At 54.9% G+C, this 27175-nt stretch overlaps 1 protein-coding gene across 13 annotated transcripts; it reads right to left on the minus strand.

The window, feature by feature from the left end:
• Window positions 1–70: 70 nt before the first annotated feature.
• Window positions 71–27113, minus strand: ANKRD24 (ankyrin repeat domain 24). Of its 13 annotated transcripts, XM_060297347.2 has the most exons (25): window positions 27007–27081; window positions 26392–26674; window positions 23881–23952; window positions 16745–21200; window positions 16141–16482; window positions 15216–15302; window positions 14984–15114; window positions 14818–14906; window positions 13560–13624; window positions 13009–13066; window positions 11395–11465; window positions 11097–11203; window positions 10734–10921; window positions 10213–10241; window positions 9498–9578; window positions 9253–9360; window positions 8594–8638; window positions 8407–8505; window positions 7501–7573; window positions 7200–7318; window positions 5617–7023; window positions 3209–3376; window positions 1863–1988; window positions 1569–1634; window positions 71–1372 (listed from the first exon to the last, which is right to left on the minus strand). In XM_060297347.2, exons 5-25 carry the CDS (start codon window positions 16177–16179, stop codon window positions 1295–1297), a joined length of 3234 nt encoding a protein of 1077 aa, XP_060153330.1. In that variant the 5' UTR covers window positions 16180–16482; window positions 16745–21200; window positions 23881–23952; window positions 26392–26674; window positions 27007–27081; the 3' UTR covers window positions 71–1294. The 13 variants fall into 13 exon arrangements, with proteins under 13 accessions (XP_060153330.1, XP_060153328.1, XP_060153334.1 ...); XM_060297345.1 differs by having other exon boundaries at window positions 26392–27113; XM_060297351.1 differs by lacking the exon at window positions 15216–15302 and having other exon boundaries at window positions 26392–27113.
• Between the last annotated feature and the right edge of the window lie 62 nt (window positions 27114–27175).

A 27175-nucleotide genomic window follows, 5' to 3' on the forward strand; every position in this document is an offset into this window, starting at 1 on the left:
TCCCACCCAGGGGAAAGCCCAGCCCCCAGTCGAGGCCCCCTACTTCCCCTTCCCCTTCTGACTCACTGCCTGGTTCATGGGGCTCCGGAGGAGGAGCCCCCAGTCCCTTCCCCGGCCACCCCCAGTCTCGGGTGCGGAAGGCCCCAAAGGTGGGGGCCAGAAGGAGGAGGCCACGAAAGGGAGAAGTGGTAACCCTGTGGCCTTTCCCAGAAGAGCCTTCCTTCCGGCTGCAGCAAGGAGGGGGCACGCCAGGGAGGGCCATGATGACAGGGAGAAAGACAGAGAGAGGCCAGGGCGGGGAGGAACAGAGAGCAGCTGGCGCCGACAGAAGATGCCCATCACTCATCAACCACAGAGATGGGGACCCCCACCCCCACCAGCCACATTCCACGCTCCAGGCCACAGAGGGGCAGAAACCCAGGCTCTGGGAAGGTAGCCCCGAACCGTGGACATTCTCCAAGGGCCTGGGACGCCCGGGGACAGGCAGAGCCACTGCTGGACGCTGAGGAAACCTGGGGAACAGGCTGGACACGGAGCTGGAAAGAGCCAGGAACCCCCAGGGGATTTCAGGGGGTTGGCCCAGAGGCAAAGAGGCTGTGGGAGGGTGTGGGACACTCCCACCAGGGCCGGGTTTAGGGTGAGGACAGTGAGGTAAGTCGTGCAGCCTCAGATTCCGTCTTCATTTGACATTTGCATATTTTGTTCATTATGAACTTTTGGGAACCCCTTCTGACTTTTAAAAATAGTGCAGTAACTGGGGAATTCCCTGGCAGTCCAGTGGTTACGACTTTGCGCATCCAAGGCAGGAGGCACGGTTCAACCCCTGGTCTGGGAACTAAGATGCTGCGTGGCGTGGCCAAAAAAAGAAAGAAAAAAGATACTGCAGTGACATAGTAACAGTGTTCCTCTCGGGGACTGAGTCCTGCCTTGCTCTCCTCACCCTAATCCCCAGTCCCTGCTCTGGGCCGCCCCTTCCCCGCTTTGCAGTGGGAGCCCAGCAATCAGGCCACACGATGCTTTCATCCTCTGCTCCGTGAGCTTTTATTCCTGGGGTGGCGTTTGATGATAAGACCAGACATGAGGGAGGGGACTCACAAATTCTCCGGCGCAGGGAAGGGTACGCGGTCAGGGCCCGGGTCTAGACTGACCAGCGCATGCAGGGACCAGTGGGGCCGTGGAGGCAGTGAGGGATCGTTGGGAAGGAGCCCAGGCTGGTCTCCAAGTGCGGATGGTCAGCGCGTGAGTCTGGGAGCCCCGACTCGGGGCCTGGAAGGCGGAGGGCAGTGCTCTGACCTCAGCGGCCCTGGGCCTGGAGTCTTTGCATCTGCAGGATCTGACTCAGAATCCGCTGTACATCTTCATCCATCTGACCCTGGGGCGGGAGGTGGAGAGAAGCGGAGAGAGCCTGGGCGTTCCCCACCGCCTCCCACCCAGCTTCTCCATTCCCCTCCCCGACCCCCCGCCCCGGAGGCCATGAACCTCTTCCCTTGACCAGCGTCCTGTTGTCCAGATGGGGACATTGAGGCCCAGGGAGCAGCAGTGGCGCACCCAAAGCCAGGGTGACTCACCTGAATGGCGTAGAGGAGGTGGCTCCTATACAAGGCCACCACGGCACTGTGGTCCCTGGCAGCTTCCTGTGGGTGTGGGGAGGGCGCTCAGAAAAGCAGAACCCCCTCCAAGATATGCCAGAAAGCCCCCTTTGCACCCCGAGCCCCTAGTTTGATGGCAGGCGCCGGCGTGGCTGTGCTGCTTGCTAAAATACTGAACTGTTTTCCTTCCACGCCTGGCCCATGTGCCCAACCTCCTGCCTGCCCGTCACCCTCCGGGAACCCCTGTGCCCAGCAGGTGGGTGAGGCTCTCACCTCCAGCTGCTCTCGTAGAGCCTTCACCTGGCCACGAAGGGCCTCCACGTCCGAGGAGCCTGGGGCTCCCGGCTGGTCCTTCAGTGCCTCCTTAAGACTGAAGACTTCTTTGGAGAGCTCTGTGATCTGAAGTGGGATCAGGGGAGGGTCAGCTAGCATCCTGAGCCCGGGGCTGGGGGCCTGCGACCTTTCCAGGCAAAGGACAGGCCTTGGAGGGAAAGTTGCATCCTAGAGGTTAGCAAACTCTGCCCTGCAGGCTGAGTCCGGCCCATCGGCTAAGAATGGTTTCCACACGTTAAATGGTTGAGGGGGAAGAAGTCCGAAGAAGAATGACATTTCACGACATGTGCAAATGAAACCAAATTCACATTTCCATGGCCAAACGTAAAATGTTATTGGCACACGGCCAAGCCCATTCATTGTCACAGGGTCTACAGCTCCTGCATCAGCGGCAGAGCTGAGTGCCCTGGCCAAGCAAGGCCAAAAACATTGACCGTCTGGCCCTTTACAGAAAAACCTTGTGGATCTTGGAGTCCCAGGAAGTGAAAGCGGAGACAGACAGAACAGGAGGGCCGAAAGCAGCCTGGCCTGGTGGGGCTGGGTCAGACAGGCCAGGGTTTGGGTCCTTCTCTACCCTTTTCCTGCTGGAGATCTTGGGAAGATGACTTAAACCCTCTGAATCTCAGTTTCCTCATCTGTAAAGAGAATCACACTTCTCACCTTGGTAGGCTGCTGTGATTACGTTTAAACTGTGTCAGCAAACAGCAGGCACTCAATAAATGCTGGGCTTTATTGTTATTTCTATAGATCAGAGGTTCTCAACCAGGGGAGATCCTGCCTCCCGGGGATGCCAGGCAATATCTGTGTTTGTCACCACTGGGGGTGCTCCTGATATCGAGTGGGTAGGGGCCACGAATGCTGCTCCATGCCCCACAGTGCCCGGGATGGTCCCCCACAAAGAATAACCTAGCCCCAAATGTCACTAGTGCTGAAGGGGAGGAACACTGCTACAAATAAACCATAATCCCTACCGCAATTTTATCTTCATTTTACAGAGGTGGAAACTGGGGCTCAGAGAGGTCAAGTGACTTGCCCAGGGTCACACAGCAGGTTGGGGCTGGGTTTCTCTGTGTGCTAAAGCACCTGGGGCTCTGGGGGTCACATCCACTGTCTAGTGAGGTGCTGTGTGACTTCAAGACACTCAGTTTGCCTCTTGGAGCCTCTGTTTGCTCATCTGGAAAATGGGCTGATTTCCCAAGGCTCTTTCAGTTGGGACATTCTTAGATTCCCTCCAACCTCTCTCGAGTGGGGGGCCCCCTGACTGAGCACAAGAAAAGGGGACCCACCTTCTTGTCCTTCTCCTTGGCGCTCTCCAGGGCCTCCTGGGCACGGCTCTGGGCCTGGCGTGCCCGCTCGGCCTCAGTACGTAGCCCCCGCAGCTGCTGCTCTGCGGTGGCCAGCTGGGCCTCGGCCGCGTGCCGTTCACTCTTCATGAATAGCGCCTCCCGCTGCACCTGCGGCCCAAACCCATGTGTGACCCTGAGGACGTCTGGACCCCAAAGATGCCTGGACACCAAAGATTCTGACCCTTCTGTTTTGGTCTGAGGCTATTCAAGCCCGTTTGGCCTCAAGGAATTTGATTCAGGGAAGTTCTGGATTTCTTTGGGCACGATGAACATTCTGACTCTGCCAAGCTGTGTGTCCTTAGACAAGTGACATAAGCTCTCTGTGTCTCAATTTGCTCATATGTAAAACGAGGATAATAAGCGCCTCCACGTCACAGGGTGATTGTGAGGATAAAATGAGAAAATACATGGAATACACTTAGAATGGTGCTTGGCACACAGTAAGTGCTATCTTCAAGTTTGTGATGTTGTTTTTAGTGTTATTATTACATAATGAACGTTATTATCATTATTATTACAATATAGCCAATGTTCTTCTCTCTGCCGGTGGTGTGAAGGTTTGTAGATTTCTTACGAAATGAAGGAAAAACAGAAGAGTCTGGATGAAAAGCAAACAAATGCCCCAAAATTGATGACTGCACTTTCACAAAAATATCAAGATTGGAGCAGTGTTAGATTTGCAAAAATTGATCCTGGGGGGGATCATTGGCCTTAAAAGAAATAAAAGGTCAGGGAAAATGGATAATAATTAGATGTTCCACTTAGTACAGACTGACTACACCTTAACAATTAAAAAAAAAAAAACTAAGTCTGAATCAAATCAGCCTTGCAAAATTTACCCACAAAAGAAGTGATCATGAAGGAAGGTAAAATTCAAAAAATAGGGCTTCCCTGGCGGTCCAGTGGTTAAGACTCCACGCTTCCACTGCATGGGGCACAGGTTAGATCCCTAGTCGGGGAACTAAGATCCCTGAAAGCAGTGCAGCCAAAAAAAAAAAAAAAAATAGAAGAGAATGTTCTTGGAAAACCAGTAATCCTGGCTGCAATTATTAATCACTTGTACCATCACTGTCCTAAGTAAAATTAAACCATTTAATTCTCATGTGAGGACTAAGAACTATTATTAGCTCCATTATACAGGTGAGTAAACAGAGGCATGGAGAGAAAAACGCTTTCCTGATGACAACTAACAAATGTGGCTTTTTATTCACATATTTGTTAAAAACAGTTGCTAGGTTTTTTTGCGGGATGTGTGTGTGTGTGTGTGTGTGTGTGTGTGTGTGTGTGTGTGTATTTAAGAAAAGAGATGGGGTCAAAAGATCCACCTTCAGGACTTCCCTGGTTGTCCAGTGGTTTAGAATCCTCCTTCCTCCACTGCAAGAGGTGTGGGTTCGATCCCTGGTCAGGGAACTAAGATCCCACATGCTGTGGGGCAACTAGGCCCGCATGCTCTAGAGCCCGCGTGTCACAACTAGAGAGCCCGTGCGCCGCAACTACTGAGCCCGTGCACTGCAACGAAGATCCCACGTGCCAGGGACATCCCCCGTGGCACAGTGGTTAAGAATCCACCTGCCAATGCAGGGGACACAGGTTCGAGCCCTGGTCTGGGAGGATCCCACATGCCACGGAGCAGCTAAGCCTGTGTGCCACAGCTACTGAGCCTGCACTCTAGAGCCCACGAGCCACAGCTAATGAGCCCACACGCCTAGAGCCCGTGGTCCGCAACGAGAAGCCACCGCAATGAGAAGCCTACACACCACAACGAAGAGTAGCCCCCTCTCGCCGCAACTAGAGGAAGCCCGCGGGCAGCAACAAAGACCCAACACAGCCAAAAATAAATAAATAAATAAATAGATAGATAAAAAGGAAGATGGCGGGCTTCCCTGGTGGCGCAGTGGTTGAGAGTCCACCTGCCGATGCAGGGCACGTGGGTTCGTGCCCTGGTCCGGGAGGATCCCACATGCCGCGGAGCGGCTAGGCCCGTGAGCCATGGCCACTGAGCCTGTGCGTCCGGAGCCTGTGCTCCACAACGGGAGAGGCCACAACAGTGAGAGGCCCGCGTACCGCAAAAACCAAAACAAAAACAAAAAAGGAAGATGGAAAAAGGGCTAACCATTAGAAAAAATGATGGGGTCAAAATGACCAAAAGGTTTTTAAAAAGAAAACACCAGTTGAAACACCCAGGAGGTCAGAATGGCTGCAGGGTCAAAGGTCCACCTGGATATATCGCAGCGTCAAGTCTCTGCAGGACTGAAACCGATGGGGTCGAAATATCGCATGGCTGTGGGGTCAGAACAGACCACCAACTGGCTACTGGCTGTGCCCAATGAGGATCCCACCACGCTCACCTGGAAGACCTCGGCGCTGGTCTTCTCGTGGCGTCGCCCCAGCTCCTCCAGCTGCCCCTGCAGCCGGGCCACGTCGGCCTGCAGGGCATCCACGATGCGCTCGTGCTCCAGGCGGGCCACGCTGCCCACACGCTCGCGCTCCAGCTCTGCCCTCAGACGGGCGGCCTCCTTGCCCGTGGCCACCACCTCCTGCTCCAGGCTGGCCGCCCGTCCCCGCAACTCCAGGGCCTCCTCCTGCAGCCGGTGATGCTCCGAGGCTGGCACCACTGACTGGTGGAGCACCTCGGAGGCCTCACGTAATTCCGCCAGGCCCCGCCGAGCCTCCTCGCAGGCCGCGGCCAGCTCAGAAGCCCGGGCCTCAGCCACGTCCCGCGCCTGGCCCAGCTTGACGGCCGCAGCCCGCTGCTGCTCCCCGGCGGCTGCGGCCGTAGCCAGCTGCTCCCGTAGGGCCTGCACCTCCCGGCTCAGCTCCAGCCTCAACTCCTCCCGCTGGGCCAGCTCTGCCCGCAGGCCTCGAGCCTCCTCCTCGGCCAACAGCCGGCCGGCCTGGGCCTCGTCCAGCTGGGCTGAGGCCGCTTCCATCTCCCGGAGGCGGCAGTCCCGGTCTCGGAGGTCCTCCCGGGCCTGCTCCAGGGCGGCCCGCAGCTGGCCTGTGTCACCGCTGCTGACCCCGCCAGCTCCACCACCCTCGGCCTCCGCGGGCTCACACTTGCCGTGGGCCGCCTCCAGCTCGGCAGCACTGGGGTGCAAGGCGGGGCCTGTGGTGACCCTCGGGGTCGTGGCCTCCACTCCCATGGCCTCCGTTTTCATGGTCCCTGTGCCTGTGAGCTCTTCCTGCACAGCACCTGTTCCACTGGCCTTCCATTCTGGTTCCTCTGTTTCCATATTTGTGGACTCTGCTCCCGTGGCCTCTGTTTCTGAGTTTCCTCCTTCTTCTAGAGTTTTCGTTTTTGTGACCTCAGCCCCCGCGGCCTTTGTTTCCAAGCGCTCGGCGCCCACACCCTCTGTTTCTGTGGCCTCAGCGTCCGTGGGTCTTGTTTCCGTGGCCTCTGCCACCTTGGATGCTGCTTCCAAAGCTCTGGCTTCCGTGGTTTCTACTCCCGCAGCCTCCTCCTCTGTGCTCTCGGCTCCATTAACTCTGGTTTCCGGAGCTGCAGTGCCGTTAAGCTCTGCTTCCACTGGTCCGTTTCTGGCGGCCTTGGCTCCCGGGCCGTTGCCCTCCCTAGGGGCTGCCTCCTCTTCTCCAGGGCCCTCCTGTGCTTCCTGCTGCCCCAGCGCCTGCAGGGCCTTGGCATGCTGCCTGCGGAGCTGGTCAAACTCAGCCCGGAGAGAGTTGTACAGCGCCAGAGGGATGACCTCGGCCAGACTGTCAGCCTCCATCTCGTCCTTCTCGAAGTGCTCCAGGATCTGGAGGGGGCAGGGCAGCCGGGCAAGAGCTGAAGTGGCCATGGGGGGCACAGGGCAGCCATGCCACTTTCCCTGTCCACAGACTCAGCCACGTGCCCGTCCAACCCCACGGGGAACAGCCCCTCAGGTCCTCAGGTCTGTCCCCACCCAACCCTCCCCGGCCTCAGTTTCCCCACCTGGACCTTCTCCATCAGTTCCTGGTTCTGTCTGGTGAGCGTGGCCACCTGCTCCTGCAGCGAGGCCAAGAGATCCTGGGCCGATGGGCTTAGGTGCTTGGAGAGCAGCGCCTCAGCCCCTGGCAGGGGACACAGAGTCAGGCCCCAGGGTCCCTGGGCAGGCCGACTTTGGGGAGTGGAGTAACTAACGGGGCGGGCCAAGCTCCCTCCCAGATGCAACCTCTCTCAATGCCTATGGGTCAAGGCTCCAACTCCTGGGGCCCCAGACACAACGGGTGGGGGAGGGCAGGTGGGAGCTCACCTGGGAAGTCGGGCAGCTCACCCTCCTCGTCCTGCAGGGTGGCCACATCATAGCTGGTGTTCTCCCTCTCATTCTGGTGGGGGGGTGATCAGGGTCCGGCTCGGGGTCTTGCCCTCCCTCCAGCCCCCATGTCTCCCCCAAGTTTGTGTCCATAACCCCAACAACTAGGGGTGTACGTGCCACCTGGTCACAGGGGACCAAGAGAGGGATGGGAGTGAGTCCTTGAAAGGGTGTGTCTGCAATTCTGTGTGGGGCCACGGCTGTCTGCCTGTGTGCGAGTACCTGCAACAGTGGTTCAGGGTCTGTGGGTCGGCGGTGAGCATGTGTGTGCACGTGTGGGCGTGCACAGTGGCCCCGGTCTCTCCTATGTGAGTCCCCGTGACTGTGTGTGATTTTGCACTTGTATTTTAGTCTGTGGTGTGTGACCGTTCTGTGTTTCTGTATGTGTGCATGTGCGTGAACGCGGTTGTGTGCATGTATCTATGTTTGTGTAATTATGTATTCTGAGAAATACTTGTGTGTGTGCGTGTGCTTGTGGGTGTGTTGCCTAGGTGTGTGATTGAATGAGAAATATCTGCTGTGTGTGCCCAAGTATTTGTAGTGCATGTGTGATTATACACCCACAGATGTGTTTGTTGTGTGTTTGCCTGTTGTACGTGTAAGACCACATATATACAAGCGTGGCTGTTCATCTCTGCACGTATGTCAGCATGTGTGATTCTGTGTTTTTAAAAGTGTCTATTATGTGTACCTGTGTTTGTATGTTTGTCTGTTCTGTGTTTGCATGTGTGTGAGACTATGTGTATTAGTGTGGCTATCATGCAGCTGCAGCAGAAGAGAGGCCCTTCCCCCTGGTGGCCCCGCCCCTAGAAGCCCCACCCCTGCCCTGCTCCCCGCTGGGCCCACCTCCAGCAGGGACAGCCTGCTCTGCAAACTTTCCACCTCCCGTCCTAGACTCTCCTTCTCCTCCTGCCTCTCTGCCAGCAGCTGCTGTAGCTCTTGCACCTGCAGGGAGGCAGTGGGGGGCTCAGTGGGCCTCTGGGGAAAACACTGGGCAGCTGGCCATCCAGCTTCCCCCCACCTTCCACCCTACCTGTCTCTCCAGGCTGTGGAGGGAGCTGGCCTCTGCCTCTGGCAGCTGACGGAAGAAAGGGGCCTGGGCTTGGATCTGGGCTGGGGGGCCTCCCTGGCCTACCTCCTGCTCAGTGGCCCTCCATCCCAACCACAGATGTCCTCTGGCCTATTTTGTGCCAGACCCCCTTTAGGGCCACTAATTCGTTTATTTATTCATTCACTCACTTACTCAAATATTCATCCATCCAGTAAATACTTATGAAGCATCTACTGTGAGCCAGGCACCATCAACCATGTCTGCCCTCGTGGACTTACAGTCGAATGGGTGAATATGAATAAAATATATGGTACATCCAATAGCAGTAAGTGCTTTGAATAAAAATAAAGGGAACTGTGAAGTGAGTCGGGGTGTAACAATTTTAAATAATTTGGGTAGGGGAGGTGTCTTTGAGCAAAGACCTGAAGGAGATGAGGGAGGGAGTCATAAGGACATCTGGGAAAAGGTGTTTCTGGCAGAGGCCACAGCACGTGCAAAGGCCCGGGGGCAGCACCGTGCCTGGAGTGTTGGAGGAACACCGAGGAGGCCCGTGTGTGTGGAGAGGGAGAAGAGGTAGAGTACCCCCAAAATGGTACCTGCTGCGGGCTTAGCCCAAGGCCCATGTCTCTGAGGCCCCTCACCTCCTGCTTCTTCCGTTCCTGGTTCTGCTCCAGGCCCCGGATCTTCTGCAGCAGGCGGCCCCTCTCCTGTCGCAGCCGCACGATCTCCTCATAGGCATCTTGATCATCCTGTCCCCCGACCCCGGGAACCCACTACCTTTACATGATGCCCAAGGACTGTACGCTCCCGTACCTGAGCCAGAGCTTTCTCCCCATCCTGCCTGGAGTCCCTCCATGCCTCCCCCCAAGGCCAGGGCATCTCTCACCGGCATCGGGATATTGGCAGGGGGCTGAGGTGCCTTTCGCTTCTTGGGGGCCCCTTGCTTTTCATGGCTGGACACAGAGTTCTGGGGGGAGGGGTAGAGGGGGTACATGGGGGACACGCCAGCCTCCCACCCAAATAAACCAACACAGCCAACCCACTCTCTGTCACCAGCCCCAACTGTGCCCTCACTTCCTGTGTGATCTCGAGTGAGTCCCTGCCTCTCGCTGGTCCTCACTTATCCCAGCATAAAAGGGGGCAAGACCACATCTCCTGAGAGCTCCAAATCTTATGTTTTACCCTCTGCCCCTCTCCATGCCCTGGCACTTTCCCCAGCTAGACCCAATCGTTTACAATTCTTTCCCTATGGAGCTGAGATGCTGTAGTGCCAGAAGAGAGAAAGCGGCCAGACCTGACTCCTTCGCTGACTGCACCAGCCCTCATCCATCTCAGTTCCCTCTACCATCCCACCCTAGCCCCATGATGTGGCCCCATCCCCCCAGTGTTCTCACTGAGTCTTGAGAGTTATGCTGTGGGTGCTGCCGCCACTTGGTGGCAGCATACCCCGAAGGTGGCATTCTTCCCCAGCCTGGTCCTTCCCGGTATTAACCCTGAGTCAAGGGTCCATCTCTTCCTTCTCTTCCCAGGGAGCCTGGGGCAAGGGGGAAGGTAGTGTGTGCACAGGGAGAGGGACTTGCTCGCTGCTTAGGGATCCATACCTGAGATGATGCCTCGCCTGAGTCATCCTCTGGGGGGGCAGGGGAGAGAGGGAAGCAGGGTCAGGCACTGTTCTAGGGATTCCATTCCTAGCCCTAGGAAGGGCATTAGTGAGCCCAGGGGACTTGAGAGCGCTCCCAATTCCCCCCAGAATCAGGACTTTTAAGGTAGGAATCAATCATTTTGACAGAATACTAATAGGAGGGGCCTTGAAACTCTCCAAAAGAGAGAACAGTGGCATCTCCAGGATGGGGCAAGCGGAAGGGCCAATTCTTAGGAAAGGTAAACATCCAAGCATATGGATGACCCAGGAAAACAGAGTTGACCCCTAGGCTATTCTAAAAGCTCTGGGATTCCTCAAAACTGTCCTGAGTAGTGTGACGGGAGCAATGAAACCTCCTATAATACAAATAGGGATACCTTGAAACTATCCACAGTAGGGAGGGAGAGAAAGGGGTGACAAGAAATTACCTAGAAGATGGAGGAGGGTGCTCAAAATTGTTCAGAGGTGGGGTTTGCATACCGCTGGGTGCTGAGGGGCGCTGGGCGGCCTCCTGCAGGAGGTGTAGGATGAGTTTGTCCCCTGCCAGGGCGCCGTAGTGAGCAGCGTCCTGGCCCAGCGCATCAGTGATGCCCGGCTGGGCCCCACCCTGCAGCAGCACCTCCACTGTTTCGGGGCTGGCTCCCTCACAGGCCAGCATCAGGGCCGTCCTACCAGAAGAGGAGGCTACTGAGGGGGTGAGGACATTTTCAAACCACCACACCCTCCTCAACACCCAGGGTGGGTAAGGGGAGGAGGACAACTAGATCCCACACCCAGAGAGGTTAAGAGACTTGCTTAAGTCACACAGCACACAATGGACTGGCTGAGAGGGGAGATGCTCACCTGCCCTGAAGGTCCTGGTCATTTGCAGCAGCCCCTTGCTGCAGGAGGAGGCGGCACAGATCTGTGTGACACATCTGAGCTGCTATGATGAGGGGTGTTGTACCCAGCTGGGGGAGGGGGGTGGGAGAGGGGTGAGACAAGGCATGAGAGAATGACTCTGGGAGGTGGGGAAGCCTATGACGGCCCCCAAGCTTCCCTCCAAATCTTCATACTTTTCAAAGGGTGCCTGGGATGCTGCCACCGGGTGGCAGCATACCTCAAATGCAGTATCTTTCCCCACAAGATCCCAAAGACTCACCCGATCTCGGGGATTCAGATGTGCCTTGAAGGAGCAGAGCATTTCTGAGCAGGAGACGCAGCCGCCAGCCGCTGGAAAAAGAGAGAAGGGTGGGTAGGAAGGGCATGGCTTTGATATTTTCTGGGGGCCTTCTGCCTGAGCGTGATTCTTATCCTTTATTTCATGAGAAACTCCCACCTCCCCCAGAAGATCAGTGACAAAGAGATATGACTCCTATTATACAGATGAAGAAACTGAGGCCCAGCCAGGCCCACGGTCACCCAGGGGGTCAGAGAAAGAGCCAGGATGAGGACCCAGGTCTTCTAATTCCCAGTCCCAAGCTCCTTCCACATTCCACTGTGGGTCCCTCTTAGGGTGGAACGTTTCACTGATTTTCATGTATTTAACCCCTTTTGATTCAACCAGCATTTATTGTGTACCGACTATATACCAAACCCTCATACAAAGAGTGTTAATATTTACTACAGAGATCAGACCTCCGCTGAGGTTGGGCAGGCTTCTCGGGGTTTGATCTGAGCTTGGGTTTTGATGGTGAAAGGGGGAGGGTAGAGGTCACTGCATGGACATGGACCCTGAGGCAGGGAGGAGCTTGGAAGGACTTGGTCATCAAGGAAGTAGGACAAGGTGTGTTATGTCCAGAGCCTCAAAGAGGGAAGGAAGGGCTTTGTGCATGGAAGTGTTGCTGGAAAACCATTAAACTCTTGGATTTCCCTGGTGGTCCAGTGGTTAAGACTCCGCAATTCCACTGCAGGGGGCGCGGGTTCGATCCCTGGTGAGGGAACTAAGATCCCACGTGCTGTGCAGCATGGCCAAAAAGATAAAATAAGAAAAAAAGCTAAAAAAAAAAATCATCAAACTTTATGTGATTACCTGCTGTGTGCCCAAGGACTTATGGGGTTTTGTTTGCTGTTGTAATCCCATCGCTTAGAACCGAGCCTGGCACACAGCAGGTACTCAATATTTATTGAAAGAAAAAAACCATGGAGCTTCCATAACGTGATCAAAGGCTTTGCCACCACTAGGTGGCAGCGTACTCCAACTGCAGGGAATGTTTCAACAGTGACTAAAACTCCAGAGCAAATGTATTCCACGCTCCCAAGAGGATAGACGTTTCTTGAGTCATCAAGTGAAAGACATTCTCGAATGTCATGGGCACAATGGACAGACGTTGGGCTGGGTCCTGGCTCAGGTGGGTGGGTCCCTTCCCTCCCTCAGGAAAGGAATTTGGATTTGATGACTATGAAGGTTGCCTGGACCTTTGGCCTTCCTGAGATTCCCTAGGAGTTCCTTGAAGCAAATTATACTCTGGTCACCCTCTGATCGTCCTCACCCAGGCCCAGCATACAGCAGCCTGTGCTTCGGGGTCAGACGGCCTGGATCCTCCCCACTTTCTTGCTGATAAGCCTCAATCCCCTTGTCTGTGCAATGGTCATCGTCCATGGCTCAAAGGGTCACTGAGGAGAATGCAGAGCCCAGTGCCTGGCACACGGTAGGGGCTCCATGAGGAAGGAGGTGGAATGTCCTAGGCAGGTCCCCAGAGCCCTAGGTAGAATAATTCCCAAGCCTAGCACCCTCTGGGCCATGGTGGCCAGGGCGAGGCCAGGCTGCACCCACCTGCGTGATGCAGGGCCGTCCACCCACTACTGTCCACAGTATCCACCACGCAGGATGCCTGGGGGGGGAGGCGTGTCATTGGAGGTGGAGCCATCCCTGTTTAGGAGCCATCCCTGTTGCCTAATTTCTCTAGGAACTGCCCCTCCTTGGGCTCTGCTGTATTTCAGCCTCCTTGCCTCCCCGCTTCTCCCCTCCCACCCACCTGCTCTGTGGAACCCACTTCTCACAGGCCCCCAAGTGACTCTCTTGGCTTTTATGAAAATCGGTGAGAGAGGGATTAGCTGGGAGCCCAGGGGCAGCCGGGGGTTTGGGGAGAAGCTGGGCTCAGGAAATAGCTGGTATTGGGAGTGTAACTTGGGTGGGAAGTAGCGGGACGCTCAGGGAGTATCTGGTTGTCCGAGGAGCAGCTGGGACTCAGGAGTAAAAGGGGCCAAGGAATACAAAGGATGCAGGGGGTAACTGGGGGTTCAGTGAATTCCTGGAACTCAGGACTAGTCAGGGCAAGGGGGTATCTGGGGTTGGGAAGTATCTGAGGCAGGAAAGGACATGACCTGCAGTAGTTGCTTCAAGCACTGAGGGTGCCCATACTTGGCGGCCAGGTGGAGGGCACTGTAACCTGAAAGGGAGAGAGAATGTACTAGAGCTTCAGATACTCAGGGAACTTCCAGCTGCCCCCCCAAACCTGTGTCAACTACTTGTGATGACTCTAACAAGTCCCCAAACCCAGGTACCTCTCAAAACTGTGCTACTCCCTGGGACCAGAGGCTCTCCAAACCTCAGCTAGTAGGTGTCCCAGACAATCTCGTCCCAGCTACACTCCACATCCATCCACTCCTCAAGCACTACTGTCCCCAGCTACTCCCCAGGTCGCCAGCTACTCCCCAGGTCGCCAGCTACTCCCCAGGTCCTCAGCTACTCCCTCGGTCCCCAGCTACTCCCCAGGTCCTCAGCTACTCCCCCAGTCCCCAGCTACTCCCCAGGTCACCAGCTTACTCCCTAGGTCCCAGCTACTCCCCAGGTCGCCAGCTACTCCCCAGGTCCCCAGCTACTCCCTCGGTCCCCAGCTACTCCCCAGGTCCTCAGCTACTCCCCCAGTCCCCAGCTACTCCCCAGGTCCCCAGCTTACTCCCTAGGTCCCAGCTACTCCCCAGGTCCCCAGCTACTCCCCAGGTCCCAGCTACTCTATAAGCTCAACTACACCAAAGTGCCAGCTATGCCGCTTTCTTTGATACTCCACAAATTCCCAGTACCCATACATCCTGGCTCCTATACTTGTTGCCCTGAAGCTTCAGATGTGGCTATGCCCCATGCCTAGCTATTCCCTGAGTCCCAACTACTCCCTCTGGCCATGCTTTCTATCGCAGTTATCCCTCAGGGCCCTAGTTAAGTCACACACCTAGATTCTCCTTTTGTCTCAGCTACTCCCAGAGCTCCAGCTAACTCTAGAGCCCAGCTACTCCATGCACCTCAGATACTCCCCTCCAAAAAACTGTACTTGTTATTCTCACGCCCCCAGATGCTCCTCAAGCTCAGATGCTCCTCTGTTTCCATTACTTCCTCTGACTCAACCACTACCTGAGTCCCAGCTCTCCCTGATCCACAAGTTGACTCACTCTGTTTGCTGCCGGCCATGGTCTCCATCCTTGGGTACCACAGCCTGACTCGCCCCTGTGCCTCCCTGGGGGCACTGAAGAGAACCCCCCTTTTTCAGCAGGACATGGAGGCCATGAAGCAGGGCCCGGCTGGACCCTCAGGCTCGGCACCTGGTCTGAGTTCCTCTTCCCTCCCCCAGGGCCCGGCGGGTAGTACCTGCCCCATCCGTGCTCATAACGTTGGCGCCGTGTGTCAGCATCACCTCTAGACAGCTGGCTGCACCCCTCATGGCCGCCAGGTGGAATCTGGAGGCCAGAGGTCAGGGGTCAGCTGCAGGGTGGCCACCCCTCAGCCATCACACCCCCAGGACGTGGGCACTCACGCGGACTTGCCCTCGGGGTCCAGCTTCGTGGGCACCAGCCCCTTGCGGACAATGAGGGAGGCCACCCGTGCGGCATCATTGTTCTCCACGGCCTGCAGCAGCCGCTCGTCACTTTTGCCCCAGTCCTGGCTCTGCGGGGCACACCCAGGGGAACATGGGACTGGCGGCCACTGCCCCTCCCCACTCCCCCAGCAGGGGCTCCGGGCTCTCACCGCCCGGCCTGGGCACTTGCCTGGCGCCTGCCTCTGGCTGCCGGCTTCGGGATGGGGCAGGGGCCGCAGGGTGGGCAGGAGCCAAGGTCAGTGGGGCTGAGCCGCAGCTGCCGGGGGGAGTGGTCCTGGGTGGGGGCCTGAGACAGCAACCCTCAAGCCTGGGTCCCCAGCATCTGCCCCCAGGTCCATCGCCCCAGCTGTCATACACCACTTCCACCATCGTACCATTAAACCATCCCCAGATCAGCCCCCAGCATCTTTCCAAAAAGTTGTCCCCCAAACCTAGGCTCCCAGCCCATCCCTTAGTGAAAGCCACCTTTCCAATATCACCTCACCATATCCCTTTCTGAACTACCCTCCGAAATCTTCCCACAGGAACCCCTAAAAAGGTTGCTTCAATGTCCCTCAGCACCACCCTCTGCCATCTATCCTTTGACTGCCTCTGAGATGTCACAATTGTCTCCCAAATGTCCCAATATCTGAAATGCATTCCAAAATGTCTTCCCCAAATTCCTGACATGTTCTCCAAAATCATCCCCCCAATGACTCCATCATCTGTCCCCAAAATGTCCTCCCCTAAAATCTTTCAGATGTCCTCCAAAATTGTTCTCCAAATGTCAATCTTTTCCCAGAAAAGATCACCCAAAACAGCATCCAAACTGTCCCCACAAATGATCCCATCCAAAACTGTTCCCCAAAACTGTCTCTCTAAATGCCCTCCAAATTCTCCTGTGTCCCCATCTGTCCTCAAAACTGTCCCCCCAAATGTCCCATCCATCCCCCCCAGTCTCTGCCCCGCCCCCTCCCTCCTCCCTGATCATCCTTCGCGGGTCTGAGGGTGGAGGGTCTAGGCTCTGCGAGGTCAGGGGGCGGGGAGGGGCGGGACGGGGAGGGGAGGAAGGGCCCGCGCCCGCCCCGCTCCCGCGCCCCTTCCCCCGGCCCTACCGCGAAGGAGGCGGCGGCGCAAAGGCACAGCTGCTTCATGGTGTCCAGGGCGCCGGGCTCCGGGAGGTGACCAGAGGGAAGGGCCCGCGATGCCGGGGCTCGGCCGCCCGGCCCGCGCGGTCCCGCCAAGCCCCGCGCCAAACCTCCCCCGCGCGCCCCGCCTGCTGCCCCCCTCCCGGCCTCTCCCCTACGGGTCGGGGGGAGTGCCAGGGAAGGGGGCTGGGCTCTGAGGGAGGGGCACCGCGGTGGCCCGACCTGACCTTCTTGCCACCCGGAGGCTGAGGCAAAGAGGGCCAGGCTCCCAGGATCTCCATGGACCCGCCTGCGTTCGTCTCCGCCTCTCTGGGGGGGGGGGGGGGGCGGGGAAGAGGGGGAGTGTGGGATACGGGGGGTGGTCTCAGGTGACTCCCGGTCTGGTTCCACTGCCGCTGGGCTATCCGGGCTCTCCCTCCCTCATTCATTCACTCATTCATTCATTCATCATCCACCAGCGGGGCTCTGCAGTCTGACAAACCTGAATTTGAATCCAGGGCACCCCCCCACCACGCCCCCTGCCCTCCACACACCCGCATTTACCATCTATAAGATCGGCCCAGATACTTACCTGCTTTGGACTTCACTTTCCTCATCCGGGAAATGGGTTTCATATTAAACAGTACCTACTGCAGAGGGTTACTGGGAAGACTAAATGAGATGCTAGATATGGGGCCTGGAACATAGTGCGCCATAAACACGGATTCAAAGAAAGATGTGGTTGGGCTGTGTGCATATCTAATACTGAATCCTAGGGACGCAGGACATAGTAGGTGCTCAGTTAAACCACTGAAAGACAGAATGGACACAGCCTTTGGCTCTAACTCCAAGGGGCTGGGAGGGTCTGTGTTCTGCTGCTTTTCTCAGACTGGAAGCCCCTTGAGAGCAGGGTCCCACTGAGGCCTCCCTGGCAGAGGCCAGGGTGGGGTGGGCACCCCAGGGTGGAGTGGGCAGTTGGTGAATGTTTGCTCTGTTAATGTGTGACTCACAAAGCCAAGCCCTCTGAGCCATGTGTATTTCATTCATTCAGTCCACTTGTGCTACAGGGTGCCTGGCACTGCACTGGGCATTGGGACTCAGTGGTGACGAAGACAGATGTCCCTGCTATCACTGAGGTCCCTGGGGAGACAGACACATCCATGGATTTATGAACCAAGGTGATCAGGGCTATTATGAGGGAAGCCCAGGTGAGCTGGGAGCTCAGAGAGGACTCTTGATATCATCTGGGGAGTCAGGGAGGGCTTCCTGGAAGAAAGGACATCTGAGCTGAAACTTGAAGAATGGGCAGGAGTTGGGGAGTGGCAGGAACAAGATCATGTTTGGGAGAAATCATGAAATAAATTGCTCTCCTGGACCAGTGCGGTAGCCTCTGCCCTGGTCCAGGACCTGGGGCGTGGGGTGGGGCAGGGGTGTGCATACTTAAGGGTGGGGGCAGAGGAGGAGAGGTGCTAGCATAGGAGCTGGAGGAGGGGGTCCTGGGAAGGCGGGGGAAACCAGGAGTGTGGGGTGTCAGGAGAGCCACAAATGGTTCCAAAAGTCAGGATAGTCCACTGTGTTGTGGATGCAAATTCGAGAAGGGACCAGGAGAAGGGAGAAGATTGGGATTACAGGGGAGAGAAGGGATGAGTGAGGAGACAGGCCTTCAGGAACCCAAATTTAAGAGCAGTGACTGCTGACAGGCACTGGGGCTTTGAACCCAGCTTGGCCATTGTATAGTTGCTGTGTGACCCGGGGCCAGCCATTCTCCCTCTCTGGGCCTCAATTCTTTAACAATGGGATAGATAATGGAAGGAACACTATAGAGCCGGGTTCCTCCACCCAGAGGCACTGCTGACACTTGGGGCCTGGTCATTCCCTGGGGTGGGGCCATCCTGGACTCTGTGGGGTGTTGAGCGGCACCCCTGGTCCAGAAACACCCCCCACACACACACCATGTGAAAACCGTAAATGTCCCAGGTATCACCCAGCGTACCCGGAGGCAGGATCACTGCTGTTGTCCGTGATTATTCTTAGACACCTTTAGGCAGATGGAGGGAGAGGTGGGGGCAGGTAAATGGAGAATCTGCTGATAAGCAATTGGGGAGTTGGAAGGAGGGTGTTAAGGGCTCCTCTCTCCTCTTACACCGAGGGGGGGTGGTGTGACCCTCTCAGGCTTGTCCAGAGAGGAGACTGAAATGGATCTCCCAGCTCAGGCCTCGGATTTCCAACTGCCCTCGGCCTGTCCTTCTGGATGTTAGACAAGCTCAGAAGCCCCCCGCAGTGGGCCAAGGGCGTCACTGTCCTGGTAGGGGCTTAGGCCAAGTCTTAGCATCATCTCACTCCTCTCTCACCCCATACCCAATCCAGCAGCCAACCCCGCCAGCTGTAAACTACGTCCAGGGACCCCTTCTCACCCATGGTCCAGCCCCATCACAATTCTATCTGGAGGTCACCTCCTCCCAGGCCTCCCTGCTTCTGTTCCCCTCCCTGGTCCACAGCTTCCTAAAGCCTGCATCAGAGCATTTCTCTTTTCTGCTCAAAAGCCTCCAGCGACTTTGCTCGGCATCAAATGCTAACTGCTCACAGAGCCCAGGAGGTTCTATGGCAAGCGGTCCAACTGCCAACTGAGGTCCCCAGGGCTGGGGTGGGTGGCAAGTCCCAGCCCACCCCATCCCCACCTGGTTTGGTCCAGCTCAAGAGCTAAGAATGGTTTTTACACTTATAAGTGGTCAGGGAAAAAAAAAATCAAAAGAAGAGTAATACTTCCTGACACATGAAAATTATATGAAATTCTCATTCCAGTGTCCATAAAACAAGTGTTATTGGGATGGGGCTATGCCCATCCATTTTCAAATGGCCTATGGGAATTCCCCGGTGGTCCAATGGTTAGGACTCCATGCTTTCACTGCCGAGGGCCGGGGTTCAATCCCTGCTCAGGAAACTAAGATCCCACAAGCTGTGTGGCGTGGCAAAAAAAAAAAAAAAAGTTTACTTTCTGGCCCTTTACAGGAAAAATGTGCCTAGCTTTGCTCTAAACAATCCTCCTCGTCAACTCTCTGAGCTCATCTCCCCCTACCTTTCCCCTGGTCCGTGACATCCTGCTGCAGTGGCCTCCTTTCTGGTCCTCAGACAGCTCTGCCCACCTCTGGGCCTTTGCCCTTGCTGTGTCCTCCACCCGGAATGCCCTCCTTCCTCCACTGCCCACAACGCTGATTCCTTTACTGTCTTTTGCACTGGAAGACACCTCTTCAGAGAGCCCTTCTCTGATCACCCCTTGTCACTCTGACCCCTTAGTGGGGGGTTATTTTTCCTTCATCGTTCTTATCACTACCTGACGTCATCCTGTGTACCTTTCTGAAAATATTGTTTCCTCTTGATCTCTCCACAGAATCTCACCTCTGCACAGGCAGGAATTTTTGTCCCCCTTAGTCAATGCGGCTGGATCCCCAGCAGGTACCGGGTATAGATTTTGAAGGACCCGGTGCAAAATGAAAATGCAGGGCCCCTTGTTGGAAAATTATGAAGAATTTCAAGATGGGGAGAAATGAGTATGAAACCAAACATGGGGTCCTTCTGAGTGGCAGGGTATGTGTGTGTGTGTGTGTCTGTGTGTGTGTCTGTGAAGCCGGCCCTGATCTCCAGCCCACAGTAGGTGCTGAATAAATGTTTGTTGAATGAATTAAAGAAATAGTGACTCATTTAAAATAAGGTCACATATCTAATATATATCTATATGTACATTTGTTCATTTCAAGAGTACTTTTCAGGGCATCCTAATAATAAACTACAAGCTACAAAATTCAAGCAATCCCCTAGTGCCTGTGTTGATCTAATAGCAATAAACTACTTTGTTCAAACTGAAAAAAAAAAAGAAAAAGAAACAGTGACTCTGGGAATAAAAGTGAGGGAGAGACAGACAGACAGACAGATTTTCCAAAAAGTGTTGAGGCACCGGGAGTTTACGAATCTCTAAAATTTTCTACAAATCCGCACTCTTCTTCCATGCAGGATTTTTCTAAAACCTGAAATAAGGGCAGGAGGTTGATGGGAATCCAAAGACTAGGCTCCCGGCTCCAGTTAACTCCCATCTTTTTTCTTTTCTTTTCTTTTTGCGGCATCGCGTGTCATGTGGGATCTTAGTTCCCCTAACAAGGGACCAAATCCGTGCTCCCTGCATTGGAAGCGCAGAGTCTTAACCACTGGACCACCAGGGAAGTCTCTCCCATTTTATGGATGGAAAAACTGAGGCCCAGAGAGGGTGCGAGAAGGCTCAGAGCAAGTAGGGCGCTCTGCTGGGACCTGGCAGAGCAGGCTGTATCATGAGAGAAGCAGAAAGGAGCGGAGAGGGCGCGCCGGGCAGGTTGTGTGCTGAGAATGGGAAATGGAAGGTCCGGAGAGATGGAGACGGAGGTGGAGACGGACCACTGCAGTCACGGGTGTTTGCTTTCTTCCCTCGGGGCAGCCGAACAAAAGCTGAACCTGACTCCTGCGTTTGGCAGAGAAACTGGAGCCTGGCAGGTAGAGGGACTGACGGGGGTGGGGGGCGGTTTTGCGGGGGGAGTGGAGGACCAGCTTCTCCTCTCCTTCCTCCCCCAGGCCTCCCATCTGCTGTGCCCGCTCCAGCCCAGGCGGGCTCTGCTCGCTGCCCCCGCCCTCCCTGACACACCCAGAGACCCTCACACCCGGGCTGAGGTTTTAACACCCTTCTATTCCTGCCCTCATCTTGACACTGTGCCAGGCACCTATCAAAACACACCCACGTCCCAAATTAGGTGTTTTTTTGTTTCTTTAAATTAAGGGTACTTTAATCAATTTATTTATTTATTTATTTTTGGCTGTGTTGGGTCTTAGTTTCTGTGCGAGGGCTTTCTCTAGTTGCGGCGAGCAGGGGCCACTCTTCATCGCAGTGTGAGAGCTTCTCACTGTCGCGGCCTCTCTTGTTGCAGAGCACAAGCTCCAGACACGCAGGCTCAGTAGTTGTGGCTCACAGGCCTAGTTGTTCTGCGGCATGTGGGATCCTCCCAGACCAGGGCTTGAACCTGTGTCCCCTGAATTAGCAGGCAGATTCTCAACCACTGCGCCGCCAGGGAAGCCCCTAGGTGTTTTTTTTGTTTTTGTTTTTTTTAGCGGCACAAACGTTTTGAAGGATTGGATTTCAATAGGACTCTGCTTTTGAAATTCAACAATCCCGTGGTTTGGTTTACCACTGGCTACAGCTTCTCCGGAATCTTTAGCAGGAAATGTGAACACTAACTAGGAATCGATTTCGAACGGGATGAAAATTTTAGGATCGTTTCGCAGTGAATGAAGCTAACCCCACGCCACGTTTTGTAGGGCTTAACAAACAATTTATTCCTTGCTCTGGTGCCCTCTCTCTCTCTTTCATTCTCTCTCCCTCCCCCTCTCCCTCTCCTTCCTTCTCACTTCAATCAATGCAAGTTTCCCCGCAACCAAGGCCCAATAACACAGCCCTAGCAACACAGGTGTTCCTAGTAACACAGCCCAGGGAGAAGGCAGGCATTCACTTCCTAGCTGTGTGATGTTGGGGAAGTTCCTTAACCTCTTTGGGCATCGTTTACTCATTTATAAAGTGGAGATAAAAGCTCCTACCCCATATGATTGTTATGAGGGTTAAAGGAGCTGACATCTGGCAAAGCACATGGAAATCGCCTTGTAGTGTTTGAAAACAAATAAATAAAAACAAAAATGGGATGAAATAAAAATGAGTTCAACGGCATTGAATTTAAATTTTAAACGTTAAAATAAACAAAATGAAAGGAATGTTAAAATTGACAAATAATAAAAATACATTTAAAAATCATTTTGAGGGGGGAATTCCCTGGTGGTCCAGTGGTTAGGACTCTGAGCTTCCACTGCAGGGGGCACTGGTTTGATCCCTGGTCAGGGAACTAAGATCCCACAAGCCACGCAGCACAGCCAAAATAAATAAATAAAAATAAAATAAAATAAAATAAAAATCAGTTGGGAAAACTTTGGAAGGCCAGAGGATGGTGGAGATATACACAAAGTCACCAAGCTAGTCAGGGGCAGAGGAAGGATTCGAACCCAGAGCCATCTGACTTTAAAACCAGGCTTGGGACTTCCCTGGCGGTCCTGTGGTTAAGACTCTGCTCTTCCACAGCAGCGGCCACGGGTTCGATCCCTGGCTGGGGAACTAAGATCCTGCATGCTGCGCAGCAAGGCCAAAAAAATTTTTTTAATTGAAAAATAAAACCAGGCTGTTCCTCTGCCCCGTTTTTGACATTCAAGGACTCCTCGGGCTGGGCCCTCTCGGGCCTCAGCTCCCCCTCACATTCTCTGCTCCAGCCAAAAGAACCTCTTCATCATCCCATTATGTCCCTGTATCAACCAGGCTCTGCCCAGCCTCCAGACCTTTGCTCACACTGGTCCCCATCCCCCTCCCTGTGTGCCTTCACTTGTCTAACTAAATCTTCCCCATCCTTCCATGCTCTGCTCCAGCACCACCTCCTCCAGGTAGCCTCCCTGATTGCCTTGGGCCTTCCGGATGGGAAGGCCCTGTCATGGGAGAAAGACCAAGGGCTCTAAAGTCAGACACGTGTGGGTTTGAATCTCCCTGTTGCCACTTTACTCTGTGACCAGGAGAGGTGAGTTAACCTCTCTGGACCCTGGTTTCTTTGTGCTGTAATTGGGAAGTCTAGCCTGACAGAGGCCAGTGCTCAGGAAGGCTGGCTGCCAGACTCTACATGTGAATGCTCTCTTAGCTTCTGTCACTCTGTGACCTGGACCAGCCTGCACACTGGCAGGGACTAGGCGGGGCCGGGAGGGAGTGGGTAATGAATGAGGACGGAGTGCAGTCTCTGGAAGTTCACAGCCCAAAATATAGCTGCAAGAGAAGCCAGCTAGACCCCACCTCAGGGCCTTTGCACTGGCTGTTCCCTCTGCCTGGAACGCAGTTCCTGCAAACACACACATGGTTTCCTCCTCCTTTCCCTTCTGATCTATACTCTAATATCAGCTTCTTGGTGAGGCCTTTCTGGACAACCTGCTTTAAAACTGCAACCATCTCCCCTGCTCAGGATGCTTTAAATTCCCTTTCTTCGTCTCCCTGGTACAAAATATGCCTTTTCACTTATTTATCTTGTTTAGCATCCATCGCCCCAACACAGCTGTCAGCTCCACAAGGGCAGGGATTTCGGTCTGCCCTGTTCACTGCTGTGTCCTTTGTGCCTAGAAGAGCACCCAATACAAATATTTGCTGAATAAATACTCAAAAGCAAGAAATCAGGGTCCCCGAGAAAGTGAGGCCCCAGAAAAGCAAGTGGTCACTGTAGCTGGGAATAGAGATTTTCCGGAAGAAATGTTCTTGGAGACAAATTGCGAGCGATGGGGAGGATCTGATGCACAGTAGTACAGGGAAGAGAATTGCAGGTGGAGGGAACAGCCTGGACAAAGGCATGGTGGCTGAAAAGCTTTAACAGGAAGTAATGTGGAGATCAGGGCAGCAGGGGGCAGTAGAGAGGAAAGGGAGGGGAGGTGGCCAGAGGCTAAAAGGGTAAACTTGAACCTGTGGATGGTGGGCAACCATGAAAGAGTTTTGAACAGGGAGGGGCTTGGTCATACTGCCAAAAGAATCTGATGACAGACAGAGGACAGCAGTCTAGGGGCCCAGTGGATCTTCAGCCAGGTCCTGGGGGACAGGAGCCTGAAGTTGGGGGACATCAGGCATCTCAGTGGCCTCAGACTCACCTCTGTCTTCTTAAATCGTGCCCGGAGGGTCTTCATGGCCAGTGTCAGGTGTTTCTCCTCTCCCCAGGCCACCTACAGAAGGCCAGGGGGTAAAGGACATCAATCCTGGCGGGCAGGAGAGTCGTCCGCCTCCCACTCCTCAAAAGTACCACTTCCTCCTCCCCGCTGGCCATCCCAGCCCCTAGAGCAGGACATGAACCTATCCTATCTTCTAAATGCTGTGTGTCCTTCAGCAGGTCACTTGCCCTGTGTTTTACATCTCTCTTCCATAAAATGCAGGAAATAATCCCTTCTTACCCAACTCGTGGCCAGTTTCCTGTGAGGTTCCTAGCATACAGCCTGGCAAACATAGGTGCTCAATAAATGTATTCCACCAGTATTCCCGGTTGCCCAAGTAGATCAGGCTTTTTCTGGTTTCAAGCTTTTATCTGTGCAGTTACTTCTATCTAGGATGCCTTTTTTTTTCCCCCCTCTGGTGAACTCCTATTCATCCTTCACAGCCCAGTTCCAAAATCCCATGGTGTTCTGATCAGCTTTGCCTCTTACTAGTAGGCAGAACTCTAACTCCTCAAATTGGGTTCCCCCAGCTCTTCCTCTGCCCCACCCCTGGCTCCAGAGGCTGGAAGTGTCTGGACTGGTTCTGTTTTCTTGAATAGTTAGGGGCTCCTGGGGGCCCAGGCCCAGAGCCGAGGCGTCTTAGCACAGAGGCATGTTTCTTGGAAAGTCAGAAAGAAAATCCTTGCAGCTAAGTCCCCTTACACCAGCCTGGCTCCTGTGTGAGTGAGAGCACGGAGGCAAGTCACCCAAGGTGGGCAGAGGTCCGGGGTGATGGCTGCATGCATGTGTGTGCACGTGTGAGCACAAGGTATGTGTGTGCATGCATGTCAGTCCAGCTTAGCCTGTTTTGTGTTTCGTGCATGTGCAGGTATAGAGGTCAGGCAGGGATCTCAAGGGGGCATTCTGCCAGGTGTCTGGCTAGGAATTCCTTCCTATGTCTGAGTGGGATTTCTGTTAAGACATATCCTTCACCTGTCCTTTTACCTGCTCACCTGCCCATGAATTCTCCAAATCATCTTTCCACCCATCCACTCACCTGTGCAGCTATCCTCCCACCCAAGCGCTTCTACATCCACCCACTGTCCACCATCCGCCCAACTTATGTTCTCATGGTTCTCCACGTACCCTTCAACAGTGCTCTATCCACCATCCACCCACCATCCACCTGCCCATCCACCCACCATCCACTGATCCATCCACCCACCATCCACTCACCAGTCCAATCACCCACTGGCCACTACCCACCCACCCATCCACCAGCTCATCTTCTCATGGCTCTCCACGCACCCTTCAACCATCCTTCATCCACCACCCACCCACCATCCTATCCTCCTGCCCATCCACCCACCCAACCACTCATCCAACCACCTATCTACCTCAACTATCCACCCACCCATCCACCTATGCACCCACCCATACAGCCAACACCCACCTACCATCTACCCACCCAACCATCCTTCATCCACCACCCACTGACCCATCTACTTACCACACATCCATCCAAAACGCACCCACCCATCCATCCACTTGTTCATCCACCCTCCCATCCATCTACTGCCCATCCTTTCATTCACCCCTTCAATTTACCCCATTCAATCAATGTACCCATTCACTCACCACCCACTCCACCCACCCTTTTTCTTTACTCCTGTCTAACGGGCTCAATCACACCCAGAGCAGGGTGTAACTGACACCCAAGAGAGAAGTCCACAGGTTGCCTGGGCAGGAGGGAATCCGCAGGCTTGGGGGAGGGGGAAGTACCCTCATCTAGGGACCGCTTCCTGGAAGAGGTGATGATATATGAACAGAGCCTGATGGCTGGGCAGGATATTGAGCTGCAGCAGCAGAAAAAGAGGGTACGTACCCTAGACAGCGCAAAGGCTGGGAAGTGGGAGGTGCACGCATGAATGAGTGTGTGTGTGGGTGTCAGCGTGCCTCAGCATAGCTGGGACACACACCAGCCTTTTCTTTCTCCCACATGCCAGGGATCAGGGGCAAGGAGCCTGAGGCCCTAAGGGGAGCCTCCATCCCAGGCCTCCCTTAACTCCTTCCCCTCCTACCTCCTGCAGCTCCAGTGACTCCAGCACCAGGCCACTGTGTCCACTGCCAGCTCTGGTTACCTGCTCCCAGCTGGGCCACCAGCTCGCACCAGCAGCTCCCAGCTCGCAGCTCTGACACCTGATCAGCTCTGAGCGGGCAGCTGCCCCAGGGGGCCGGGGATGAGCAGAGGGAGGAGACAGGCTGGCAGCAGGGCTGTCTGTTGGCCAAGGGGCTCTGGTGGGAAGACACCGATGTTCTTCCCGACCACGGCTGGACGGATTTCAGTTTCTGGAATGAGCCACCCTTTTCCTCTCTTCTCAGCCTTTGTACTTGCGGTCCCTATGCCAGGAGCCCTCTTTCTGTACCTCCTGTCACCCCCAACTGGCTGATTCTCCCCATCTCAATCGTACTCACTGTTCAGATCTTTGCTGCAACATCCCCTCCTCCAGGAAGCCTTCCTGCTTGCCCCCAGGCTGGGTCAGGTGCCTCCTCTGAGCTCCTTCATTGCCCAGTGCCCTCATTACAACCCACTCATACTAAGTCACCATTGCCCGGTCACAGGGTGCTGCCTGTGTTCTCCAGCGTCTCCCCAGTAAACAGTAGGTGCTCGATACGTTTCTTAAATGAGTCCTCAAGGCCTCCAGCCCCGGTGATTGTGAGCAGTTTCTCCAGCCTCTTGGTGAAGTCAGGACCTGTCCTGCTGAGTAATAATCATCCACCTGGATAACGTTCAGATAACTTAAGAGTGGCGTCCGTAACCCTCCCTAGTGAGGCCCCAAATTGCCACCCCCTGAGGCCCCCGCACACATGCACAGGTACCCTGCATTTGTAAATTTAGAAACTTATGAAATGTGCAGGGGAAAAAACCTTGGACTCGAAGCATAAGTCCTGGGTCCCTTCTCTCAGGCCCTGTCCTGTGAGGGATGGGGTGCGGGGAAGGGGCGCATCAGTTTACTCATTTGTAAAAAGGGGAAAAAGGGAACCGATCGTTTGCGCCCCTCATTTTAGAGGTGACTAGAGAACTCTCACGTGGGCAGTCCCCTAGTTTCCAGCCCGGGTCACTGGACAGCCCTATTCTCGCCACCATCCACGTCCCCAGCACAGTAGGAAGCTGGCTGCTCTTTGCCAGCAATTAATATGGCGACTGAGGCGTTTGCGCGAGCCGCATGCGCCTTGGGGAGAAGAGGCCGGGTATAGA

This window comes from Globicephala melas, chromosome 3 (assembly GCF_963455315.2).
Source record: "Globicephala melas chromosome 3, mGloMel1.2, whole genome shotgun sequence".
Lineage (NCBI taxonomy): Eukaryota > Metazoa > Chordata > Mammalia > Artiodactyla > Delphinidae > Globicephala > Globicephala melas.

Excerpts from the sequence above, each read along its gene's own strand:
- ANKRD24 (XM_060297345.1), bottom strand. The coding sequence starts at position 16,179 with ATGAAGCAGCTGTGCCTTTGCGCCGCCGCCTCCTTCGCG. Across the intron at positions 7,574-8,406 it reads GCAGGCTGTCCCTGCTGGAG|AATGAGAGGGAGAACACCAG; the intron begins GTGGGCCCAGCG and ends CCCCCCCACCAG. Across the intron at positions 1,373-1,568 it reads ACCTCCTCTACGCCATTCAG|GGTCAGATGGATGAAGATGT; the intron begins GTGAGTCACCCT and ends CTCCCGCCCCAG.